Source organism: Urocampus carinirostris, chromosome 17 (genome assembly GCF_059441175.1).
Source record: "Urocampus carinirostris isolate Australia breed hairy pipefish chromosome 17, RoL_Ucar_1.0, whole genome shotgun sequence".
Lineage (NCBI taxonomy): Eukaryota > Metazoa > Chordata > Actinopteri > Syngnathiformes > Syngnathidae > Urocampus > Urocampus carinirostris.
This window is the reverse complement of record NC_142365.1, coordinates 23,907,110-23,928,529: the sequence shown is the minus strand read 5'-3', so window position 1 is coordinate 23,928,529 and position 21,420 is coordinate 23,907,110. Positions and strand designations below refer to the sequence as shown.

Sequence of the window (21,420 nt, the reverse complement as noted above, 5' to 3'; positions counted from 1 at the left end):
CTCACAAGTGCTACCTAGTGGTTGTTTGGGTCTCTAAACAAATCTAAATACAGTGGAACCTCGGTTTTCGAACGAGATTACGCTAACGCGAACGTATGATTAGCCTGGGTTTACGTTCATGGTAAGCATTCAGGGTGTTGGAACGGATTAAAATTATTTTACATTACTTTTAATGGGAAAAACGATTTTCGGTGATCAAACAAATCGGTTTTCGAACAGGGTTCTGGAACGGATTATGGTCGAGAACCGAGGTTCCATTGTAAAAGAAACGTGACTCATGCGTGAGACAGACAGATGCGTACTTACATGGAGGGGATTTAAGTTCCGGCTTTAATGTAGCTTCTGCTTTTCAGTACAACAGCAAATAAACTATTAAATACCGTAATAAACTAAACATTACTTAAAAGCTAAATGTGAAATACATATCATTGAAAATCATACAAAACATTAATTAAAATCTTTTCACAGCTACAAAAAAAGATACAATGAAAAACAATTTTAACCTTTTATACACTCAACAAATTTAAAGTTGTCAAAACGGACAAATGCATATTAGCCAATCACAAATGAAAAAAAACTTTGATTGGTAGGGAGCTAGCTCTTGTTCCCCACTTCAAAGAGCTGGCTCATTAAGCCGTCTCGTTCGCAGATGACGCATCACTAGACGTCATAGTATGCGACAGCTTTTCCTCGTGGGCCATTCTTTTAGGCGTGGGCAAAACACCCGCAGTGGTTGTTTTTAGCATCACCCCCATCATGAAAAGCCTTTTTGCTTTCATTTATTGACACCAAATCGAGCCTCACAGACGTGACAGCGACAATTTCTCAGGAAATCTCGTCTTCTAGACCATGCCCTACGATCCCGACCATCCTCCGGCCAAAAAATTTAAGCCGGGTTCAGTTTTCTTTCGCCTGGACAAGCAGAAAGCTGGCATGCTGCTGCCTGGGAAGGCAAAAGCTAGCACCCCGATCGAAGTCCAGCGAAAACAGCTTCCCATTTACCAAGCCAGGACTCAGCTTTTGAGCCAACTCCGACAGCTCCACAACGCTATTCTCATAGGTGAAGTGTCTCGCTTGCACTCGCATGCAATTACTTTGTTACTGCATCTAACTCCATCTTGTCCACTATTTTGATAGTGTTGGTTTATTTAGCATGCTTTGTGGCGTAGGTGAAACATTTGCGAAACTATTTTTCTTATTATGAGTTTAATTCGTTCCAGGATCAAGCTCGTAGCTCGAATTTCCCCGATATGAATTAATTCAAACCTTATTGGTCCGCTCCTGACCTCCCCAAAGCATACAAGTTAACTCTGAATAGTTATAAAACACATCTTCCTGATCACTAAAAGTTCATTTAAATACCACAGTATTCTCTGAACTACAGTATAAGCATACCTTACAACCTCCAGGGCTCCATGCCCATACAAACTCGTATTTTCCCTTTCAAAATACAAAACCATCTTGCACCATATTTTTTTTCCAAACGTGTTTATTAATGTAGTTTAACATGTTATATTGTACATGTGTTTCGTTTTATCATATGTATTGTTAATGAACATTTTTTGTGAGATACTGAGTTGCTCGACATGAATGAGGTTTATTATTTAAAAAGTTAGAAAATGAAGTAGCTTGGACGTTCACTGTAGAAGGAAAAAATACATGCAAATGGAATTAAGTAGAATAATACATTTTCTTATTCAAATTATGAATTCATTTTCTGCATGAAATTATTTTTGTTAATATACTAATTAAAGGGATAACCGCAAACCTGTCTTTTTTCATTTTCTTATTTTATACTTCCTTTTTTTCTTAACTTCTTTATACAACATAATAATTTCGTAATATAATGCATCAAAGAAAGTGAGCCGTTTGAGAGCCGGCTCTCTTTAATGAGTTGAGCCGAAAAAGCCGGTTCTCTAAAAAGAGACGGACTTCCTTTCACTACATCAAACCGGTCACTTCGTTTGCAAAGTAAAAAATGATACCTAGATAGAGGCTACCGCGGCGAACTCGTTTGACTTGATTAATTTGCTGTTTCTTGATAGTCGGTTCTTACCGGATGGTACCCATAATTGACAAATTTGCGTTTTTCCTTACAGATTTTCTTGTACGTCTTACATATCTTAAAATGCATAATAAACGTACTTTGTATGGCAGAAACGTACAGGTTGACAGGTATGTATGCGTCGCAGTTTTTTATAGTTTGGCCGGGGGTGCGCTTTATCTCCGTTGAGACTTATATGTGAAAGTGAAATGATCAACCCATTATTGTACCATTTAGTTTGAAATGTCTTTTACCGTTAATGTATATCACTTCACATGTTACATTTACACTAAACCGCTAGAGGGCACTCGAGGCCTGTGTTGATAATTTCAACCTTGTACCTACATAAAAACGGGGGAAGGAAGACGACGCCTTGTCTACCTCCAGTACCTACCAGGAGTTGTTTATTGGTAAAAGTGAAACTAAGGATACAGATTTAATGATTTGGAGTGAAGATAATAGTTCAATAAGCATTTTCTTTATGCTACAGTTATCTGAATAACTCCTGATATGTTGCGTTGGTAATGATGAGCATGTTTTAAGATATGTGCATCCATGTAATGTTAGTATACCGTGTTCACTATTTTATTATTATTTTAAATTGCGTTTCAAGATGACAAGGATGTTTTGGGTGTTTGATTTGATCAAACAAATGTCCCCCCCAAAATGGGACTTGTACTACAAGTACGAATTCAAAGTGTTTTTTTCCTTCTTAATTCTGCATTTTGCGGCTGGTGCGACTTTTACTCCAGAAAAACTTAGTCCGAAAAATACTGTTGGTAAACATAAAAAAATATGATTATAGGATATATAAAATAACATAACATTTGTGTACCCATTTCAGAACCAATGGTCTACACTATCAAACACTATACCACTGCATGCCTTCAGATATCTGTTGTTGGAATAAACAAAAAAAGCTGGGCAAACTTTTTGAGTTGCAGGCCATATTGTTTCATATATTTGCATGCGTGCCCAAAAAATTGTCTGATTGATTCTTTTTAAGAATGTTTTGTATTTGCCTATAGTCTTAAGTCCGATACCTTGGCAATACATGAGTAAAAAAATAACATTAGCAAATAATTTTTTTCCCGTTTGCGAGTTATGTTTTTTTGCCTATTTGTTTTGAAAGGGACCATTTGATCATATTGGTCGCAAAAATAAATTGCAAACAATGTGATCATTTGCCGTGAAAAACTCAATGAAATAGGGCTACTTTATAAGTGTTTTATTGCATGAACTCTAAAATCTTTATGAATAAAATAATATAGAAAAAAGCAAGTACAGAAAAATTTTCCCATTTTTGGAATGTGGCCATTGGAATGCTTTGATTCCTCAGATGCTCTTTGGTTGATGAATGATAGTCAGCCAATACAGCCACAGTGGATTTGCTTTGCGAGTGGCGTTGGTCTTTCGCGACATTCAGTGAACATGTTTAAAACGGCAAGTCATTGTTTTGAAGTGTTTTTTTCTCTCTAATCTGTGTTTTTAGGGGAGACCGGTTCTGGAAAGACCACCCAGATCCCCCAATATCTCTATGAGGCTGGAATTGGACGACAAGGTCTGGTTGCTATCACTCAGCCCCGCCGAGTGGCAGCCATATCATTGGCTGGGAGGGTTGCAGAAGAAAAGGGGACGCAACTTGGCAAGCTTGTATGTGACCTTTATCAATCATAACAAAATTCATCACTATCTCTATTATTGAAATGTTACAATGTACCTACCTCATTTTCTGGACTATAAAGTGCACCTATAAACCCCAAATTGGCTAGAAATTGGAAAGTTTGCATTAAATACCGCAGAATATGGCTGATGAGATTGGAATTGCATGCAAAATGTATTGGTATGTGTTTCCATGCAAGGTTTCACTGTACAGACGCTCCCCTACTTCCGAACATTCGTGTTACGAAAAACGGTAGATACGAACATTTTTTTCGGGATGTCGAAAAATATCCGGACATTGGTGTATGTTAGATTTTGTATCGTGCACCTTTTCCCGAGTAGAGGACAGTACTGTAGTGCTTATTTCCGCCGCTACCGGTATGTGGGGCTGTGAGAGCTCACCCAGCATCCACCCCGAAGAATAAATCCAGCTTCCTCTTCCTAGTTCTTGTGTAAACATCTCAAATCAACTCAACTCATTAGCTGTACCGCTTATCCTTATTAGGGTCGCGGGGGGGCTGGAGCCCATCCCAGCCATCTCCGGGCAGCGGACAGGGGACACCCTGAACTGGTTGCCAGCCAATCGCAGGGCACTTGGACAGACGTGGACAGACAACTCACTCGCTCAGTCACACCTAGGGACAATTTGGACCGGCCAATTCACCTGAAATGCATGTTTTTGGAATGTGGGAGGAACCGGAGTGCCCGGAGGAAACCCACGCAAGCACGGGGAGAACATACAAACTCCGCACAGGAAGTGGATTTGAACCCACACAGGAGGTTCCCAAGACCTTAGAACTGTGCCGCACACGCGCTAACCACTGCGCCGCAGTGCTGCCCTTGTGTAAACATTCTATACTGTATCTATAGCGCGCTAAGAACATCGACATTTTTATTGTTCAATATATTGTGCATCCATTCAATATGGTTGGTGTAAACTGTAAAGAAGTGGAGAGCAGTTTCATTTGAAATGAAAGTAGAATAAGAAAGCTTGATGCGGTTGAGAAAATGGTTGGAGCGCTTTTTTTCGGCCACTTTCTACCACGGAGGAGGAAGTCGGCTAATTCTTGAAGCTCATCTTCCAAAAGTAAGTTAAACTTAACTTTATTTATTTTTATAGAGCATATTATTCTATTTGATGGAGTAACCAGTCTCTCCACTTCTTCACCATTTAATTAAGTATACTAATATGTTCCTGAAGCTACTATTGTAGGTATTGTCTGTTGCAGGTGCACCTTATGTATGAAAACTGTATGAAAAATGACTACTTTTTGGGAGATGGGGTTGTGCGCATATAATATGGTGTGCCTTATAGTGCAGAAAATACGGTATATCTTTGCATTCATTAAAACCATGTGCTGCGGGATTTTCAGAATAACAGCTACACCTCTGGTACCTTTTGTGGTTAAAATGAAATAGGGATCCGCAACAACCAGAAGATCATTTCCACACATCATTTTCAGGTTGGCTACACCGTGCGTTTCGAGGATGTCACGTCCCCCGAGACGAAGCTGAAGTTCATGACAGACGGTATGCTTCTGCGTGAGGCTATCGGCGACCCCTTGCTGCTTCGGTACACTGTGGTCGTCCTGGACGAAGCTCACGAACGCACCATGCACACAGACGTGCTCTTCGGAGTTGTCAAGACGGCCCAACGCAGACGCAAAGCGCTCGGCAAGATTCCCCTGAAAGTATGTTTTTTTAGGATAGAATTGTCTTTATTGTGATAAAATATTGCAAGATTAGACACTGTACACCAGGGTAAACTATTAAAACCCTCTTAACGACAGGGCTCCCGCGGATCCTTAGTAGTCTTAAAGGGCTTTTTGTATTATTCTAAAAATAAGGCCTTAATTGTCATAAAAATGTCTTAAATCCTATTTTTAAAAGTCTAAAAAATTAGAACACATTCATAAGAGTTTGATTTCTTTGAACTAAAAAGATGAAGTAACGTGTATCAACTGTCTTTTTTTTAATAATTCACCTTTTTGCTATCGTAGCAACATTGCGTGACTTCTAAAAACTCGAGAAAACATCGAAAAGGTCATGCGGCTCAATTCGGGCCTTTCAGAGCAGAAGCATGTCCTAAGTCTACCCACGATATATATAGCAACTTCAGACAGTCGTTTACTTCGGACCATGGGAAAAGGTAAATTTAATGAGAAGTGGCTGTCCAATAAGCGTTGCTCTCTATGGCTCTTTTTGGACAATTAACTTAAGCCAACAGTAACTGATTCAAATGATGATTGACTCATTGGTTAGCTCATTAAATTTTGAATAAATATGAAGATTTCCTTATTGTATTCAAATAATACCCTGGAATATTTTTGCGTAACGCCACTATTGATTCATTTTTATGCACCTTTTTTAGCCACATGTGCACAATAGCGATAGAGATGCGGAAAGAGAAATCAAACGTTTACAACTCTTTCACAATGTCTTATAAATTGGCCAAAGTAAAATGCACATTCGATGAGGTTTTACTGTTGTAACTGGTCGTCTCCAAATGGCCAAACCTACCCTGAGAAAACTGTAAAATACAATATTTAGTTTTTCAGATTGTGATCAATTTTGACAAGGTAAGGCTTCAAGCTATTGTCTCACTTGTTTTCTAGCTAATATGCCCATGCTACACTCATCTGTAGGAATTTAATTGCAAAAAATCCAGGCAAGAATAAAAACCTGTTTTTGTGTGTTCGAACTAGGATTGCTTAATGTTGGTAGCACGTGCAGTGCCTTTTTCATACTGGGACACATCTTCAGTCTTACCTTTCAAAAGAGACCAAAACCATCCATGTTCTCAAAATGTTCAAGAACAGGATTGAATTTACTTTGGGTATGTCTTGGATTAGGATTTTAGGGAATTTTATTAAAACGTTAAGGGGTTAAAGGTGCTGTACTGATTTTGAAACTTTTCCGATCGCTGAAGCCATCTTCTGGCTTAAATTATCATTGCAGCCTCTGTCAAGCTGCTTGTGTGGCGCGTGCAATTTTGTGCATTTCTTAGACACGATTAAATGAACTCTTCTTTTTTTAATTGTTTTGGGGTTGTGTATTGGCGTTTGGACTGTTCCTGAAATAGGACTTTTGAAAGGCAAAATAATTTGGAACATAGTGCTTAGAGACTGCCTCAAGTTGTGCAATGAAAGAATAGTGCATCATAACAAAAGTGCAATGAAAAGTAGTGCGATAACATTATCAGCCACAAAAATTCCCAAATAAGTTGCAAGATATACATTTTGTAATGTATTTGCTTGTTTATGTTTTTATGTTCAACCATCATAAAATGAACAAATCACTTGAACAGGTTAAAGGGATGACCGGTTTAAACCTAGGATTATAAGAGAGCTGTCCCCAAAATAGTGTTTATATGGGTGCTTGGAATCCTTAAATGCTTGAATTTAAAAGTTGTGTTTTCAAAGATTGAAAACTACTTGAATTTTGCACAAAACGCTTGTAATTGCTTGAAGTTGTTACCATGTTCCGCAACAAGTCTTCTTAAAAATTGAGGCCAACCCTGCTGGTGACTTATTTTTGCCATTGCATTTCTTCTTCCCTCGTGATTAACGGAACCTGTTTTTAGTTTGTTGTCATTGCCTTATGATGTGTCATCACCCCCTACAGGTTGTGCTCAAAAGGAAAGGTGCATGCTACACCTAACAAGGGCACTATGAAATGTGTTTTAGTGCAAAGATGATTTATCATTTATGGACATTTATTAAGGGCCATGCAAAAAAATTAAGGTAGCGTTTCCCAGTGGTAAATTGTAATGGGAAGGAATTTCTGCAACTACGCGCTTGTTTAGGGTGGTGATGACGTTTTAGGGTTTTGGTCCTTGTTTTTGGACTTGTAGCGCCTACAGACAGGTCAAAGAGGTGTTTGCCTGCGCTGGAACAGTCACTTGTAAACAAATGATAAATGTGCCTTGAACTAACATTTAGAGATGTGCAAACGATGAAAAGTGATCATAGTCTTTTTTTTTTTTTAGGTTTATTTCTTGTCTTATTATTTTCCCTCTTTTGTAACCAAACCAGATCATCGTGATGTCGGCCACAATGGACGTAGACCTGTTCTCGGAATACTTCAACAAGTCCCCAGTGCTATACTTGGAGGGCAGGCAGCATCCCATTCAGATTTACTACACCAAGCAGGCTCAGTCTGACTACCTGCAAGCTGCTCTCGTCACAGTGTTCCAAATACATCAGGTAGGTTCTATTTGAATTTAGAAAAAAAAAATCTATTTTATTAAATCAGCCATGTAAAACATGGTGATACATTGGATTTTATCTCATTATCACACTATTTTTACTCACTTTGCCAGAGAAGAATCTTAGAGAATGGAGAAAAAAGAAATTTCATCGCAAAAGATATGAATAAATGCAAAGTCCAATTCATCATCAGATACACTAAACAGTTGTTTCCCTCACCATGTGTTTTTGCTTTTATTTATATAATTCAAGACATCTTTGTTTTTTTCTCCATTCTCTAACATTTGTTTCTGGCACCGTAAGGAAAAACTTTTGTGACAATGCGATAAAATCCAATGCCTGTTTGAATGTCATCTGTATCACTAATGCTCTAGTGGTTAGGTTTCGGCACTCTGACTGCCGTGACCCTGGTTTGATTTCGATGCATACAATGTTTGTCGATTTCCTTAATCAACATTTTTCGACAGATTAATCATTGCACTAATCCAGAGAGCCATTATAGCTTTACATATATACTTTTTTTCTATTTTTTTGACATTGTAAGACAAAATCCAAACCCGCTCTTGAGACAAAAGTTAATTTTTCAGAGAATTTTATTTCTCTCCGTCATTAGGTGATTTGATAAAAAATTATGAAAAGACTATAATGCCAGAGCCTGTGTCCCATACAAACAAATTTACCACTTTAAACCCGTCTCCCTTACACAGTTACTTAAGATCTCTGAGGCTCAATTTGACCTTTATTTTTTTCATAAGTAATGGTTTGAAAACAAACTACAAGCAGAGTCCTTTTGTAAAAATGTCACTAAATACAGCAAAGAAAGTTTTTGGATGTGTTTTCCCTCCAGCGCAGTGGGCACGTGTGAGAGAGGGGAGCATGCTGTGCGTGCATAGCTCTGCCCACCCCTACCTACCGCTCACCCAATCAAATAGTTCTGTGTGCTTAGCTAGTGTTTATGGGTGATTAAACTTGGTTCTGTGGGTTTTTTTTATAAAGTGTCTCAACAGTGAACATACATTATATAATGACCTTCCATATAAAGGATTATTTAGTGACGTACAGCCAAATTTGTCTATTGATGTGACACCTTGACTGTAAGCTCGAGGTAATACTGTGCCCTTTATATACTGCATCAAACTTCTTTAGTTTTCAGTGTTACTTTGTCCATGCACGCACCTAATTTGACTTTGTCCATATCAAAATCTGAACGCTAGGGAATTTGCTTAATTAGCATTTTATCTCTGAGCCATTTGTACTCATGAAAAGAGCCATATATGGCTCGCAAGCTGTAGGTTCCTGACCCCTGCACTCATCTATTCTGTAAGTGTATAATATGCTCAATGATTTTTCAGGAAAAAATACAGTGGTTCTTACTGCAGTTTTAATTAAAAGTCCCTTATTGGTCAGTGCACCTTTATAGATGAGAAGTATATGACAAAATACCAAGTTTCAGGGGGTGCGCCTTATAATCCAGTGCGCCTTATAGTGAGGAAAATACAGTAATAGTGATTATTTGCAATATTTGTCATTTTGGTCATTACTTAGTTCTTACTTTGAAAACTTAACACCCATGGATACAATGTTTATTTGTGCATGTCTGCTCTGACACCATATTAAAATGTTGTGTTCCCACAGGAAGCCCCTGCATCACATGATATCTTAGTCTTCATGACAGGCCAAGAGGAGATCGAGGCTCTAGCGAGAACGTGCCGGGACATCGCCAAGCATCTACCAGACAATTGCGGACCAATGGTAGTTGTCCCTCTGTATGCGTCTCTGCCTCCTACTCAACAGCTCAGGGTCTTTCAGGCAGCTCCAAAGGTAAGGTCACCAGTAACTGGCAGACAAGTGCAAAATACAGACCAGGGGTCAGGAACCTTTTGGACGTAAGGAATATAATAATAATAATGCCAGATCCCTTGTCCCATAATCAACAAATATACCACTTAAAATTGATTTTCCTGCTGCAAGACCGTTGAGGTTGTTCCGACCATGATTTTTGTCGTAAATCAAGGTTTCAAAATGTGCGAGCAGTTTTTATGTAAAATAAATCACAAAATACTGCAACTGAGAAATATACGGATGTATTTACCTTTAGCTATCTGACATAGTCACACTTATAAGCTTGGGAATCGATTGGTCATTCACCTGCCATTTCTTTTTATTGATGCAAATCTTCTACATACTTAATCTACAAACCCACCATTTAAAATTACTTAACTATGTTTAAAAAAAAACCCAGAGAAGTTATAGCCTCAAAGACACGGGAAAAAATCCTAGTGACAGTTTTTCTTACCCGCCTCAAAGATACAGTGCCTCTGCTGCTAGTGGTTGATACTTGATGTTGTACTCTTTACCTAAATACGTTAAAGTAGTAAATCTCATCTCCAAACCAGATTTACTATTGAAAAGAGTGCAGGGGACCCTGGGTGAGAGACAGAAAGAGCAAATGAAAGAAAGAGGAGTGCGCTATGTGTGCAGAGACCTGCCCACCCTTACTACTCACCCAAACAAATTGCACTGGGTGCTTGACTGTTTTTTTTTTTAGGTGTTTACAGTTTGTTCTTTGGGTTTTCAACATAAAGTGTCTCAACTGTGAACATATATTGTTTAATGAGCTTCAGCATACATGATTCCATAATGCCGTAAAAGCATAAGGGGGCCTTCATTGTAACTCTGAGACTGTATACTGTAGTTGGGACTCTTCACTATATATGCTGGACTGAACATAGTGTCTGTCGAATGTGCTGTTTCTGCTTGTCATCTACTAAACTTGGAATGATACAAAGAAGAGTAGCATGGCGTTCATCTCCGAGCCAAACCAGATGTACTCATTAAAATACAGATTCCTGTCTTGCGAGCCAAACGTTCCTGACCCCTGTAATAGGCAAAAATAACAGAGATGAAAAACCTGTTTATTTCTTTCACACTTTTCTTGTTTAAGGGTTGCAGGAAGGTTATTTTGTCAACCAACATAGCAGAGACATCAGTTACAATATCTGGAATCAAATATGTCATTGACACAGGGATGGTGAAGGCCAAACGTTTCAATCCAGGTAAGCTCATTGATGATCGATGGACTAGTGTTTTCTAGCCAGTGTGCCAGGGCATGTTAGTGTGCCCTGAGACATTGTCTTGTGTGTTGCGGGAAATTGCCCATTTTTATCCTTGCAAAAGGCATTATTCCAATGTTCAGTCCAACATCTGTAACATGTATCCATTCAGTAGGCGGTAGCAGATAAGTTTTTCTTTGTAAGAACCAATTATCTGCTGATGAGGTAGCAAAAGGAAATATATTTAATAATTCATTTTTTTTATGAAACTGTAAGAATACACCGCAAAATATGAATCAAAATTAATCTTTTACTGATATTAATTATTTTACTAACAGTAAAGAAAGAAAAAAGTTAGATCATAGTGAATTAAAACGTTGGCAGTAAATTGTTCCTCATTTTCAATATTATTTTTGATATTTTCCTTGAGATACAAATATATAACTTGGAAAAAAATTGATTAAAAAAAACAGTAACTGGATAATAAAAGCAAAACTTTAACTAAAATTAATAACCTCTATTACCCCCTGAGACGCAGTAAATACAAATGATGATTAATACTTTATAGGGACAATTTGGGATACATGATAATTAAAGCTTTAAAAAAACGTGAAAGTAGTGCTGGGAATCAATTTTTGAACAATTTTGATGGATTGTATGCGTTGAGACCATTTCAAGTTAGTGTGCTGTTTGAGGTGATCTTAAAAAAATTCAATATTTTGTCTAATTAGTGTGTGTTAACAATGCCCATCTAACTTCATAGAGCCCTCATGCTTTATCTTCTACTGTGCTTATCTTCTTTTATCTTTTAGAATAGCTGTTTGGAGCGTAACAGATTAGGTAGGAGTAACGAGGGGTGGGTGGACTGCTGTCGACTGCTGTCGACTGACGTAAAGTCAGTCCCGGCGTTTTCTTTTTAATTTTTTAGTGTAGCCTGAAAATGGCGAAAGTAAGAAAAGGCATTTAGAGTTCAAACGGGAATCTAACCCCCAAGAAAGATGAACAAAGATGAGTTGATTCAAGCGCATATAAGAAATGCATATACCTGCATGCGCATCATAAACAAGCTGACTAAGGCTGCAATGAAGACAGGAGATGGCAGCAGCAAGTAAAAAAGTTCCCAATTCCGTAATGCTCTAAATGTAAAAAGTTGTGCGTTGGATCAAAAAAGGTTGGGAAACTCTGCTATGGACCATCGCCATGTCCTATGCGTTGAGTTTTGCGCAGTTCAAATACACGAGCAAGTTCTAAAGGCTCATATGATGTAAGTATTAAAATAATCCCCGCTTCTGAATTGGTTCTCAGAGAGCGGGCTGGAGGTCCTGGCCGTGCAGCGGGTTTCCAAAGCCCAGGCGTGGCAGCGAGCAGGACGGGCCGGCAGGGAAGACTCGGGAATTTGTTACCGTCTCTACACGGAACAGGAATTCGATCAGTTCATCCCCATGACGGTCCCTGAGATTCAGAGGTGAAATTTGTTTAGGTTTTGGAAAAATGCAAGCACGCACAGCCACATGTTCACACTGACAGACATGTCTGTTGTTTTGCAGATGTAACTTGGCTAGTGTGATGCTACAGCTCATGGCTCTCGGTATTCAAGATGTTGTGAATTTTGATTTCATGTCCAAGCCGTCCCCGGGTAAGATGCAAACCGATCAGGGTGCGTAGCCAACGGGCAATTCATACAATGTCCTCTTGCACTGCTGCAGATGCCATTCGCTCAGCTGTGGAACATTTGGAGATGCTCGGGGCAGTGGGGAAGAAGGATGGGCAGGCTTTTCTCACCGCTTTGGGGAAAAAGATGGCAAGCTTCCCCTTGGAGCCAAGATACGCCAAGGTACAAAACAAATATTTTACTACAAGGTAGGGCTTCAATTCACAACTATTTAAATAGTCGACTAGTCACAGACTATTGAAATGATTATCATTATTATTTTTGTGTGTTTCTTACCACTTGAAGGACGCTATTCCACATGCGCGGCTTTCAGCAGAGATTTTATTCATGTAAATATGCCTCTCTGTTGGAAAAACGTGACTGGCGACAATAAAAGACAACTAAATTCATTGTCAACGATTTTTTTTCCATATCGTATTTTTGGTGACAACGTTGATGAATCGTTGCAGCCCAATACAAGAAATCAAAGTGAAAATTGTGGTTTGTTGTGTCAGTACTTATGGTTTCAAAATGCAAGAGAACTTGCTATACGAATAACCTATATTTTATGTTGACAATATCTGTGTATTATTTGCCCTCAGGTAGGTTTTAGATCAGGGGATGGTGTCATAATAGTTTGTGGTTTGCAATAATCTGTGGTCTGTGCAGCCCTTTTAGACTCTTTGTGATTAAGGGATATTCAAATAAACATGACTTGACTTGACTATACCACTGGGTAAAAATTATCCCAAGTAAAAGATTTGCCTAGTTGATAAGCCAAATCATGACAAGTAAGCTCCCTTTTTTGTATACAGTTGTCCTAAATTACAGAAGGCTATACAAGCCCATACTTAACAGACATGTGTTAATCCCCCCATAAACTTGGAAGCAATGGATAATGAGTGAATTCACAACTCATGATGGTACTGTGAGTAAAAATAATGTAACGATGACATAAGCTCCAATGCCTTTTCATATGTCTTCTGTACCACTCGTGTAGTGCTAATGTGAAGGCGCTCTCACTGCAACTACTCAACTAGGGCGGCAGTAGCTCAGAAGGTAGAGCGCTCGTTCGAATCCCGGCTCGTCTGTGTTACATGTCGAAGTGTCCTTGGGTAAGACACTAAACCCCTAATACCCCCAATAAGCAGGTTAGCGCCTTACATGGCTGCAAGGCCGTTATTGGGAAATGTGGAGCACATTGTAAAGCGCTTTGGGAAGTCATTGACTTGAAAAGCGCTATATAAATGCGGATCATTTCATTCATTTCATTTACTCGGGCTCTATTCTCATTGCATACAATGACACACAGTGGGACCTCGCTACTTCGCGGTCCGACATTCGCGGCTTCAGAGCTTCGCGGTCTGTAAAGGTAAAAATAATAATAATAATAATTTTATTTTGAAGGGGCGTCGCTACTTTGCAGATTTTCACTTTTTGCGGGAATCCCCCTGGGCCGACGACCCTAGCACGGCGCGCCGTTCTCGTTTTCCCGGCGCGCGGTTTCGGTGTCCCCTTTGAAAGTACTGGAGAAACTGCCCACTAATGAGATGGTTTTTTATTTTATTTTTTTTGAAAGGGCGTCGCTACTTCGCAGATTTTCACTTTTTGCGGGTGGTTTTGGTCCCCATTAACCGGGTCTAAAAATATATATATATATACAGTAAAACTCGGATAAGTCGGATCCAGATGGACCGGTCATTTTCATCCGACTTATCCGAGGATCCGACTTATCCGAGGTCGCAAAATTTCGAACTAAGAAGAAATTTAACTCTTAGAAAAGTGCATACTTGTATATGTAAAATGAAATACCAAGCAATGATATCTTGTAACATGAACGTGATTTATTATCAAAAAAGTTCTTACCCTCTGCCTTTTAGCGGTCGGAGCTCTAAAATCTGTCGCACACATATCTTTTATCTTCTTCTTGCTTTTCAGAATGTCGCTCAAAGTTTGAGGGCTCATTCCAAACTTCGCCGCGTTGTCTTTTTGCTTCATGTGCTGATTCTTTTCTTGGAATTCAATGATAGCGAGCTTTTCTTCATACGTTCTAGTCTTGAGACTCCTGCCTTTGGTTTTAGAACTTGAGGCCATCGCCACACCGTAGACCGCACAGACCGCAAGGAAGTCCAAAGAAATTCACACAAATTCAATTTGAATGCTAGCACTACTGTAATAAGAAACAATGGGATTATGATTACGAGGCTTTGTTCTATGACCGCGTGCTGTGATTGAGAGTGCTATCATTCAACACTGAGGAGGAGTTTGATGAATAGCCTCTGCCAATCACGGAACGCCACGTCACATCAAGAAATCTTCCCGGAAAATCTGGGAGGGCAGATTTGGGAGATGTCCTAGGCGACCTGATACCGATCCGACTTATCAGAGGCGAAAACCATTAAAAAGGGTCAATTGTACGGAAAAATCCATCCGACTTAGGCGAGGATCCGACTTATAAAATCCGACTTATGCGAGGTGTAATACTACAGAAAAGCCTAGAGAACAAACGTTCCACGCAATTTGTCCGACTTATCCGAGAATCCGACTTATGCGAGTCCGACTTATCCGAGTTTTACTGTATATATATATAATTTTTTTTTTTTTTTTTTTTTTTTTTTTGGGAAGGTGCGCCTCTACTTAGCGGATTTTCACTTATTGTGGGTGGTTTTGGTCCCCATTAACCGCGATAACCGAGGTCCCACTGTATTATCAATAATAATAAAATTATTTTATTTTATTTTATTATTATTAAATTTCAGCTCTCTATATTGTTACCAGATTTAAAGTTTAACAACAACTCAAAATTCCTGTAAATGCAAAACAAATATAGTATTAATTAAAAATATCAAATCATTGCTATAAAGAATATAATAAGAATAATTCGGTTTAACCAAATTAGAGGCAGATCCTCTGCAAAACACGCAAAAATATGAATAAAATGAGTAAAACAAAAAGCAAAAGATCAGCAGTTGATTGAAAGACTGAATGCACTCTGCATTGGAGCAATCAATATAATTAGAATGAGTCAAACTTGGCTAATTTTGTCTTTTATACATACTGTACTTTTCCTTTTTTTGTCTTTTGTATTAAACTCAATTATTACCCAACACCTGTAAACAATTGTGACGTAGCCAAGCTGCGCGTGCATTGTTGTAGGAGAATGTCAGAATTTGTCAGTTTATACCAGCTCATTGATAGGAACAGCTCAAAAGGTATGTACTAGCAGCAAGATGGCAACTTTATTTTAGTCATCAAAGTCAACAAAAAAAACATTCTTTTGATTGGCGCTGGATTTCGTCCTTTGAAAGTACTGGAGAAACTGAAGGTGCTCAAAAAGTGCTTGAATTTGGCCATGAAATAGGTGTACAAACCCTGTTTACAGACTATCCTGCTGTCCCCCAACTTTGGCTGCTCCGAGGAGATCTTGAGCATCGTGTCACTGCTGTCAGTCGACACGGTGCTGTACAATCCTCCTGCAAGGCGGGAAGAGGTTCTCGCTGCACGCAAGAAGTTCACAACCAGCGAAGGAGATCACATCACGCTCCTCAATATTTACAGAGCGTTCAAGAAAGTCAGCGGGAATAAGGCACGTTTTGCGTGATTATCCTTTGGAAGTTTTCAGATTTCTCCGAGTTGCTTGACAGATGAATGTTTTTTGTTTGTGAAGGAGTGGTGTCGGGAGAACTTTGTCAACAGCAGGAACATGGGTCTCGTGAAAGACGTCCAAGGTCAAATCAGAGAAATCTGTCTTAAGGTATGTCCCACCAAGTTTTTATTATTATTATTTTATGCTATCTGTCGATTTCTCAATTAATGGGTGCTTATTAAAAAAAATAATGCGTTTCTATTGTCATACCATATTTTTTCTGTACACTTGTGTATAACAAGCACCTCTAATTTTTGAAAACTTTGAGTTCTCTTTGAAAATGACAATAATAATTTAAAAAAATAAGTAAAACTACACAAACTATGATTTAAACATGCTTGTTTTAAAGATAGATAGATAGATAGATAGATAGATACTTTATTCATCCCCTAAGGGAAATTCACAATTCACAAATTACTTTTAGGTCAAGAAAATTGCATTTTTGTACACAACTCAAGGCTCACCTAAAGGGAGTTGACATAATTGTCTGCCATCATGCTGCTCAGGGTACCCCCCCAAAAAATAAAAATCTTGTGATGGGCAAAAAAAGAAGAAAACTGTGTGGTCTGGCCACTTTGAGTCTCACTGATGAATTGATATATTTTCATATTAATTCTTGATGTTTTCTTTTAATTTTTACATCTAGGTGTAGATTTTTTTATATATTTGAGAGCAGTGGGATGTTATCTTTTTTTCTCGTGAATAACTTGATTCATCCCAACCTCAACCAGATCCCAACTCTGGTAGCCCCCCAGTAAAATAAGTCGAGACCCCTGGTTTAAAGTAACCTTTTTTCCACTTTAAAACCTTGTCAAAGAAATAGATTCGCATCTGTAGAAGTTAAAGGGATGCTGTCTAATCTGAACACTCGATGTCACTCTATTGTCTGGTGCAGCTGAAACCGAGTGCTACAAAGTAGCAAGAATACAAACTACTGAGATGCAAAGTGACCAAACAGTGCCAATTTACTTCTCACTGATTTAAGCATAAGGTTTTTGGGGTCTTTGAATAACCGTAGCAGCAAGATGTTTGACCGACCTATCTGACTGTTTTTTTACGTTCCTACCGTAGCACCTTATAGCCCAGTGCGCCTTATGTATAGAAAATCTTCGTCCAAGACTATTTAATTGGGCGGTGCATCTTAAAGTGCTGTAAACACTAGTCTTTTCACTGGCTGTATCCAGGCTAAAATGATTGCAAACTCTAGAAGTTTTGGTACCTGGATTTGACATTTACGCCATCTTTTCTGTTTGTTACCCCTTGAGACAAGAGACGCTATTGTGCATGTGTGACTCTCGGCAAATATTCACTTCATGGAGAGATGCCCCACTATGTTGGAAAAAGGTGTCTGGAGACAATAGTCGCCGATAGAACTTATTGTCGACAACGGCGACTAATTGTTGCAGCCTTTTTTACCACTGTTGGTTGGTTGGTTGGATGGATCACTTAACCACAAGGGTCGTAGGGACACCGTTTCCTGTGCTGTGTCTTGGGCAAGTACAGCCTGGTGGTGCCCATCCCTCTCCAGGCCAACATGTGTTTCCAACCGGTCTCGAACCAGGGACCTTTCACGATGTGCTAACCACATAAGGCACTAAATATTACACGATGTCCCTTTAAAATCTATACAAGACAAGGTATACCGTATTTTGCTGACTATTCGTCTCACTTCAAAACACCAAATGGGCCAGAAATTCTAAAGTGGGCCTTATAAACTGCAGAATACAGTGGATAGGATAGGAAATTCATACTGTATTTGTCGGTGTGTGTTATTACATTAAATTCTACAGTATACTTCCATATTTGTGCAATGATTGATCAAGCGATAATTATCGCTGGCCCAAATTGCAAGACTTTGTATGCAACGGGATTCGAACCCGAGTTGTGGCGGTGTGAGGGCGCTGACACTTTACCAACAGCGAGAACATTTAACTCATGAAAAGACATTAGAAATTTTTACTCATGGTGCCAGAACTACTAATTCTCATGGAAGATTCCTATAGGTTAAACACTCTCCACTTCACCTTTGTGTTGCAAAATACAGAATCAGAAAATCTTTCAACAAAATACTATATAAGCTCCTTAACGTACGTATACATATTAAACCGATAGGTTATTGATGCAGGGATAAAGAGGTGGAGGGACTGTTTAAACAGATTGCACTATGCAAATAAGTGTGAGTAAAAATTGTACGATAATGAGACAAACTATTTTGCCTTTTCATATCTCATCTGTAACAATCATGACGTCGTCACCGGCGCAATCTGGATTCGATTCCGGTTGTAAGCGATGTTTTGCGATTATACCCAGCAATACTTGTCATGGATTATTTATCATTGCACTATGCACTATTGTGAGGGTTCCCACGGATCCTTGCAAAGTCTTAAAACGCATTCATTTGCATTAAAATGTCTTAAATCAAATTAAATTCAAAAGTCTAAAAAATGTGTAATTGTTAATAAGTGTATTTCTTCGAACTAAAAAATATTTGTAACATTTATAGTTTTTATTATTTTATTTTTCAAAGTACCTCACCGATTTACTTTCGTGACAACATCGCCTGACTAAAATAATGTAACTATCAAAAACCGTTTCAGTCGAGTCTTTCGAAGCAGGCACACGTCTCAGGTCTACTCACAATACAGATTTCAACTTTGGACCATGGGGAAGTGTAAAGCGCAAAACACTCACAGCTTCAGAATCGAGTTGCCAACAGACGCCAGCTATTTGCCAGTTCTGTTCGTCTCTTGTTTCCCAGAAATATTCAAAACAAACTTTTGTTTAAAATTGGCTCAGGTTCATGTGGTGTTCTTTTGGTTTGTGTTTTCAATTTTGTTGACTTGGTCTTAAATTTGATTTCAAAAGGTATTTTTAAAAAAAAAAAAGGCTTAAATTTGAATTTAACTTGCCTTAATCTGTAGGTAGCTCTTACTGTAGTCTTAATTTAATGCGCCTTACAGTCTGGCGCGCCTTGTGTGTATAAAAATATATGACATAAGAAAAGTTTTTCGGGGATGTGCCTTATTGTGCGGAAAATACGGTAATTGAAAAAGTCAGGCGTTCTCATTTAAATTACCAATAATATTGTATTGTTTTATTTCTAATATTGTAATGAATTTTTTTCTGACTTCTACCTCCAGCTGAACTTAAAGCTGCAGTCATGTGGCTCAGACACTGGGAAGGTCCGCCAGTGCCTTGCCCATGGGATGTTTATCAACGCTGCGGAGCTCCAACCCGACGGCAGCTACCTGGCTTTGGACACCCACCAGGCGGTGACCATCCACCCATCTTCTGTCCTTTTCCAAGCTAAACCAGCATACGTGGTCTTCAATGAGCTACTCCACACCTCACGCTGCTACATGAGGGACTTGTGTCTAGTAGACGCCGATTGGTTGCTGGACGCGGCGCCGGACTACTTTGGCCGCAAACTGCGTCCGACCAAAAGCTAAATGCTTGTTTAGGGCACTTTACTAATCCAGGATTGCAGGTTTATCCTACAGGCATGGGCGGTAGCTAGGGGACCTCAAGTTAGACTGATCTTTTTCTCCCTTGGTATACTGTTAATTTTATTTTTATAGAATACAAAATTAAACGACAGCATGGTTATACATTTGTACAACCCCTTAAGTCATTGTAACCGTCAAAAAAAAAAGCATAGTGAAATACTATATTGTGAAAATTTACATTACCTCTCACTTGAGACACTAATCACAAAGTCACACTTTGCATCATGTATCTGCAAATAGCCATATCACAAATCTGAATTGTCAATCCCACTTTGGTTTATCCTGCTTGTGCTTATATTTTAAAGTGAAGCAACACATTTAATTGGAATAACAAGTCATCAGAAATAGAAACCAAACTATGGCAAAAGTCATGCAGATTCCAAATACTTTCCATGCTGAGGCTGTTGACTAAACCGACCTTGTACTGATTTAGAACAAAAGTGCCCTTGTCGATTCAGTAACTTTGTTTTTCAAAACAGTTTTTGACAAAATGTTCTTGCTCATTAATGTAAAATCGTTTGCAATATCCGCACCGACTTTTGCATGCTTTTCTTGCATATTTTCCAAATAGGGTACTGGCCTTTCTGGAGAAGCATGAACGTATCTACATTGTTATGTTTCATATCTTCTGTAGTAGACTCAGAAAATGAATGCTATGCATGGACAACCAAATTTCAGAAATGATCCAAACACTTTTTTTCACACTTGTTAAAAAGTTAGATTGTGTATCTGAGCTTTTTTGAGGTTTTGTACACTTTGACTCAGGATTGTACAATAAATGACAGAAATATTTTTGCACTTTTGAACACTAAGAACGGTTGCATGTCCTATTCCAATAAAAAGGATGCATTTGAAGTGCTCGAATTTGTGTTTCAGTAGTTCATCATTTTTATGGAGTACATTAAGTTCAGGATTTTCCCATTATTTCACTCCAAAATGACTTGAGGGATAAACACTAGCCATCCTTCATAAAATGATTGTAATTGTGGTGGGCAAAATGGATAATAGGGTTTTTGTCCTGTGTTTCTCACCGATTCATATAAAGTTTAGCAGAGTTCCCAACAAGGGCAAGTGATTGTCTCAGGGACTTTTTGTCCAACTTCTCTGATGGCCTTGGAGATACTATTCTAACGAGCAAAACTAATCAACAGAGGCAACAGAACCGAAACGGAGTGGGCAAAGAATATCTCTACTAAAATCGGTATGTAGTCATCACATTACAATTGCTGTTCTGTCGTTTGACTTTTCATTTTGTCAATGTTGAATCAGATTATGTTGACCTCAGTTTTAAGATGTACCTTGCCCAGAAGGAAGCATGTTTATAACTAAACAAAACAAGTCATTGACAAATAAAAGATAATAGGTGAGATTAGATTTTAGTGTTTTGAATCACAGGAATATTTAAAGTTTTGTGAAGAATCAACAGCCGATTTAGTTATTCATATGATGCAAGCTATGTGTTCTTGACCCTGACAGATTCGGTTTCAAAATAAGAGAAGGGGTTATTGTGCACTTTGAGTTGAATTGTCTTTATTGTCATCGGCATTAATGTCGTGAAACCTTGTATCCAACGAGATTAGGCATGGTAAACATGTAATAAAGACTTAAAAGAAAAAAAAACGTTAGGATAAATATGTAAAATATTTACAA

General features: G+C 38.6%; 1 protein-coding gene across 1 annotated transcript; it reads left to right on the top strand.

Annotated features, from left to right (window-relative positions):
- Positions 1–659: 659 nt before the first annotated feature.
- On the top strand, positions 660–20,634 carry dhx33 (DEAH (Asp-Glu-Ala-His) box polypeptide 33). Its single transcript, XM_088321146.1, has 12 exons — positions 660–1,060; positions 3,537–3,697; positions 5,170–5,397; positions 7,741–7,911; positions 9,550–9,735; positions 10,859–10,970; positions 12,273–12,432; positions 12,515–12,603; positions 12,674–12,801; positions 16,001–16,204; positions 16,286–16,372; positions 19,405–20,634. Exons 1-12 carry the CDS (start codon positions 850–852, stop codon positions 19,711–19,713), a joined length of 2,046 nt encoding a protein of 681 aa, XP_088177272.1. The 5' UTR covers positions 660–849; the 3' UTR covers positions 19,714–20,634.
- The last annotated feature ends 786 nt before the right edge of the window (positions 20,635–21,420 follow it).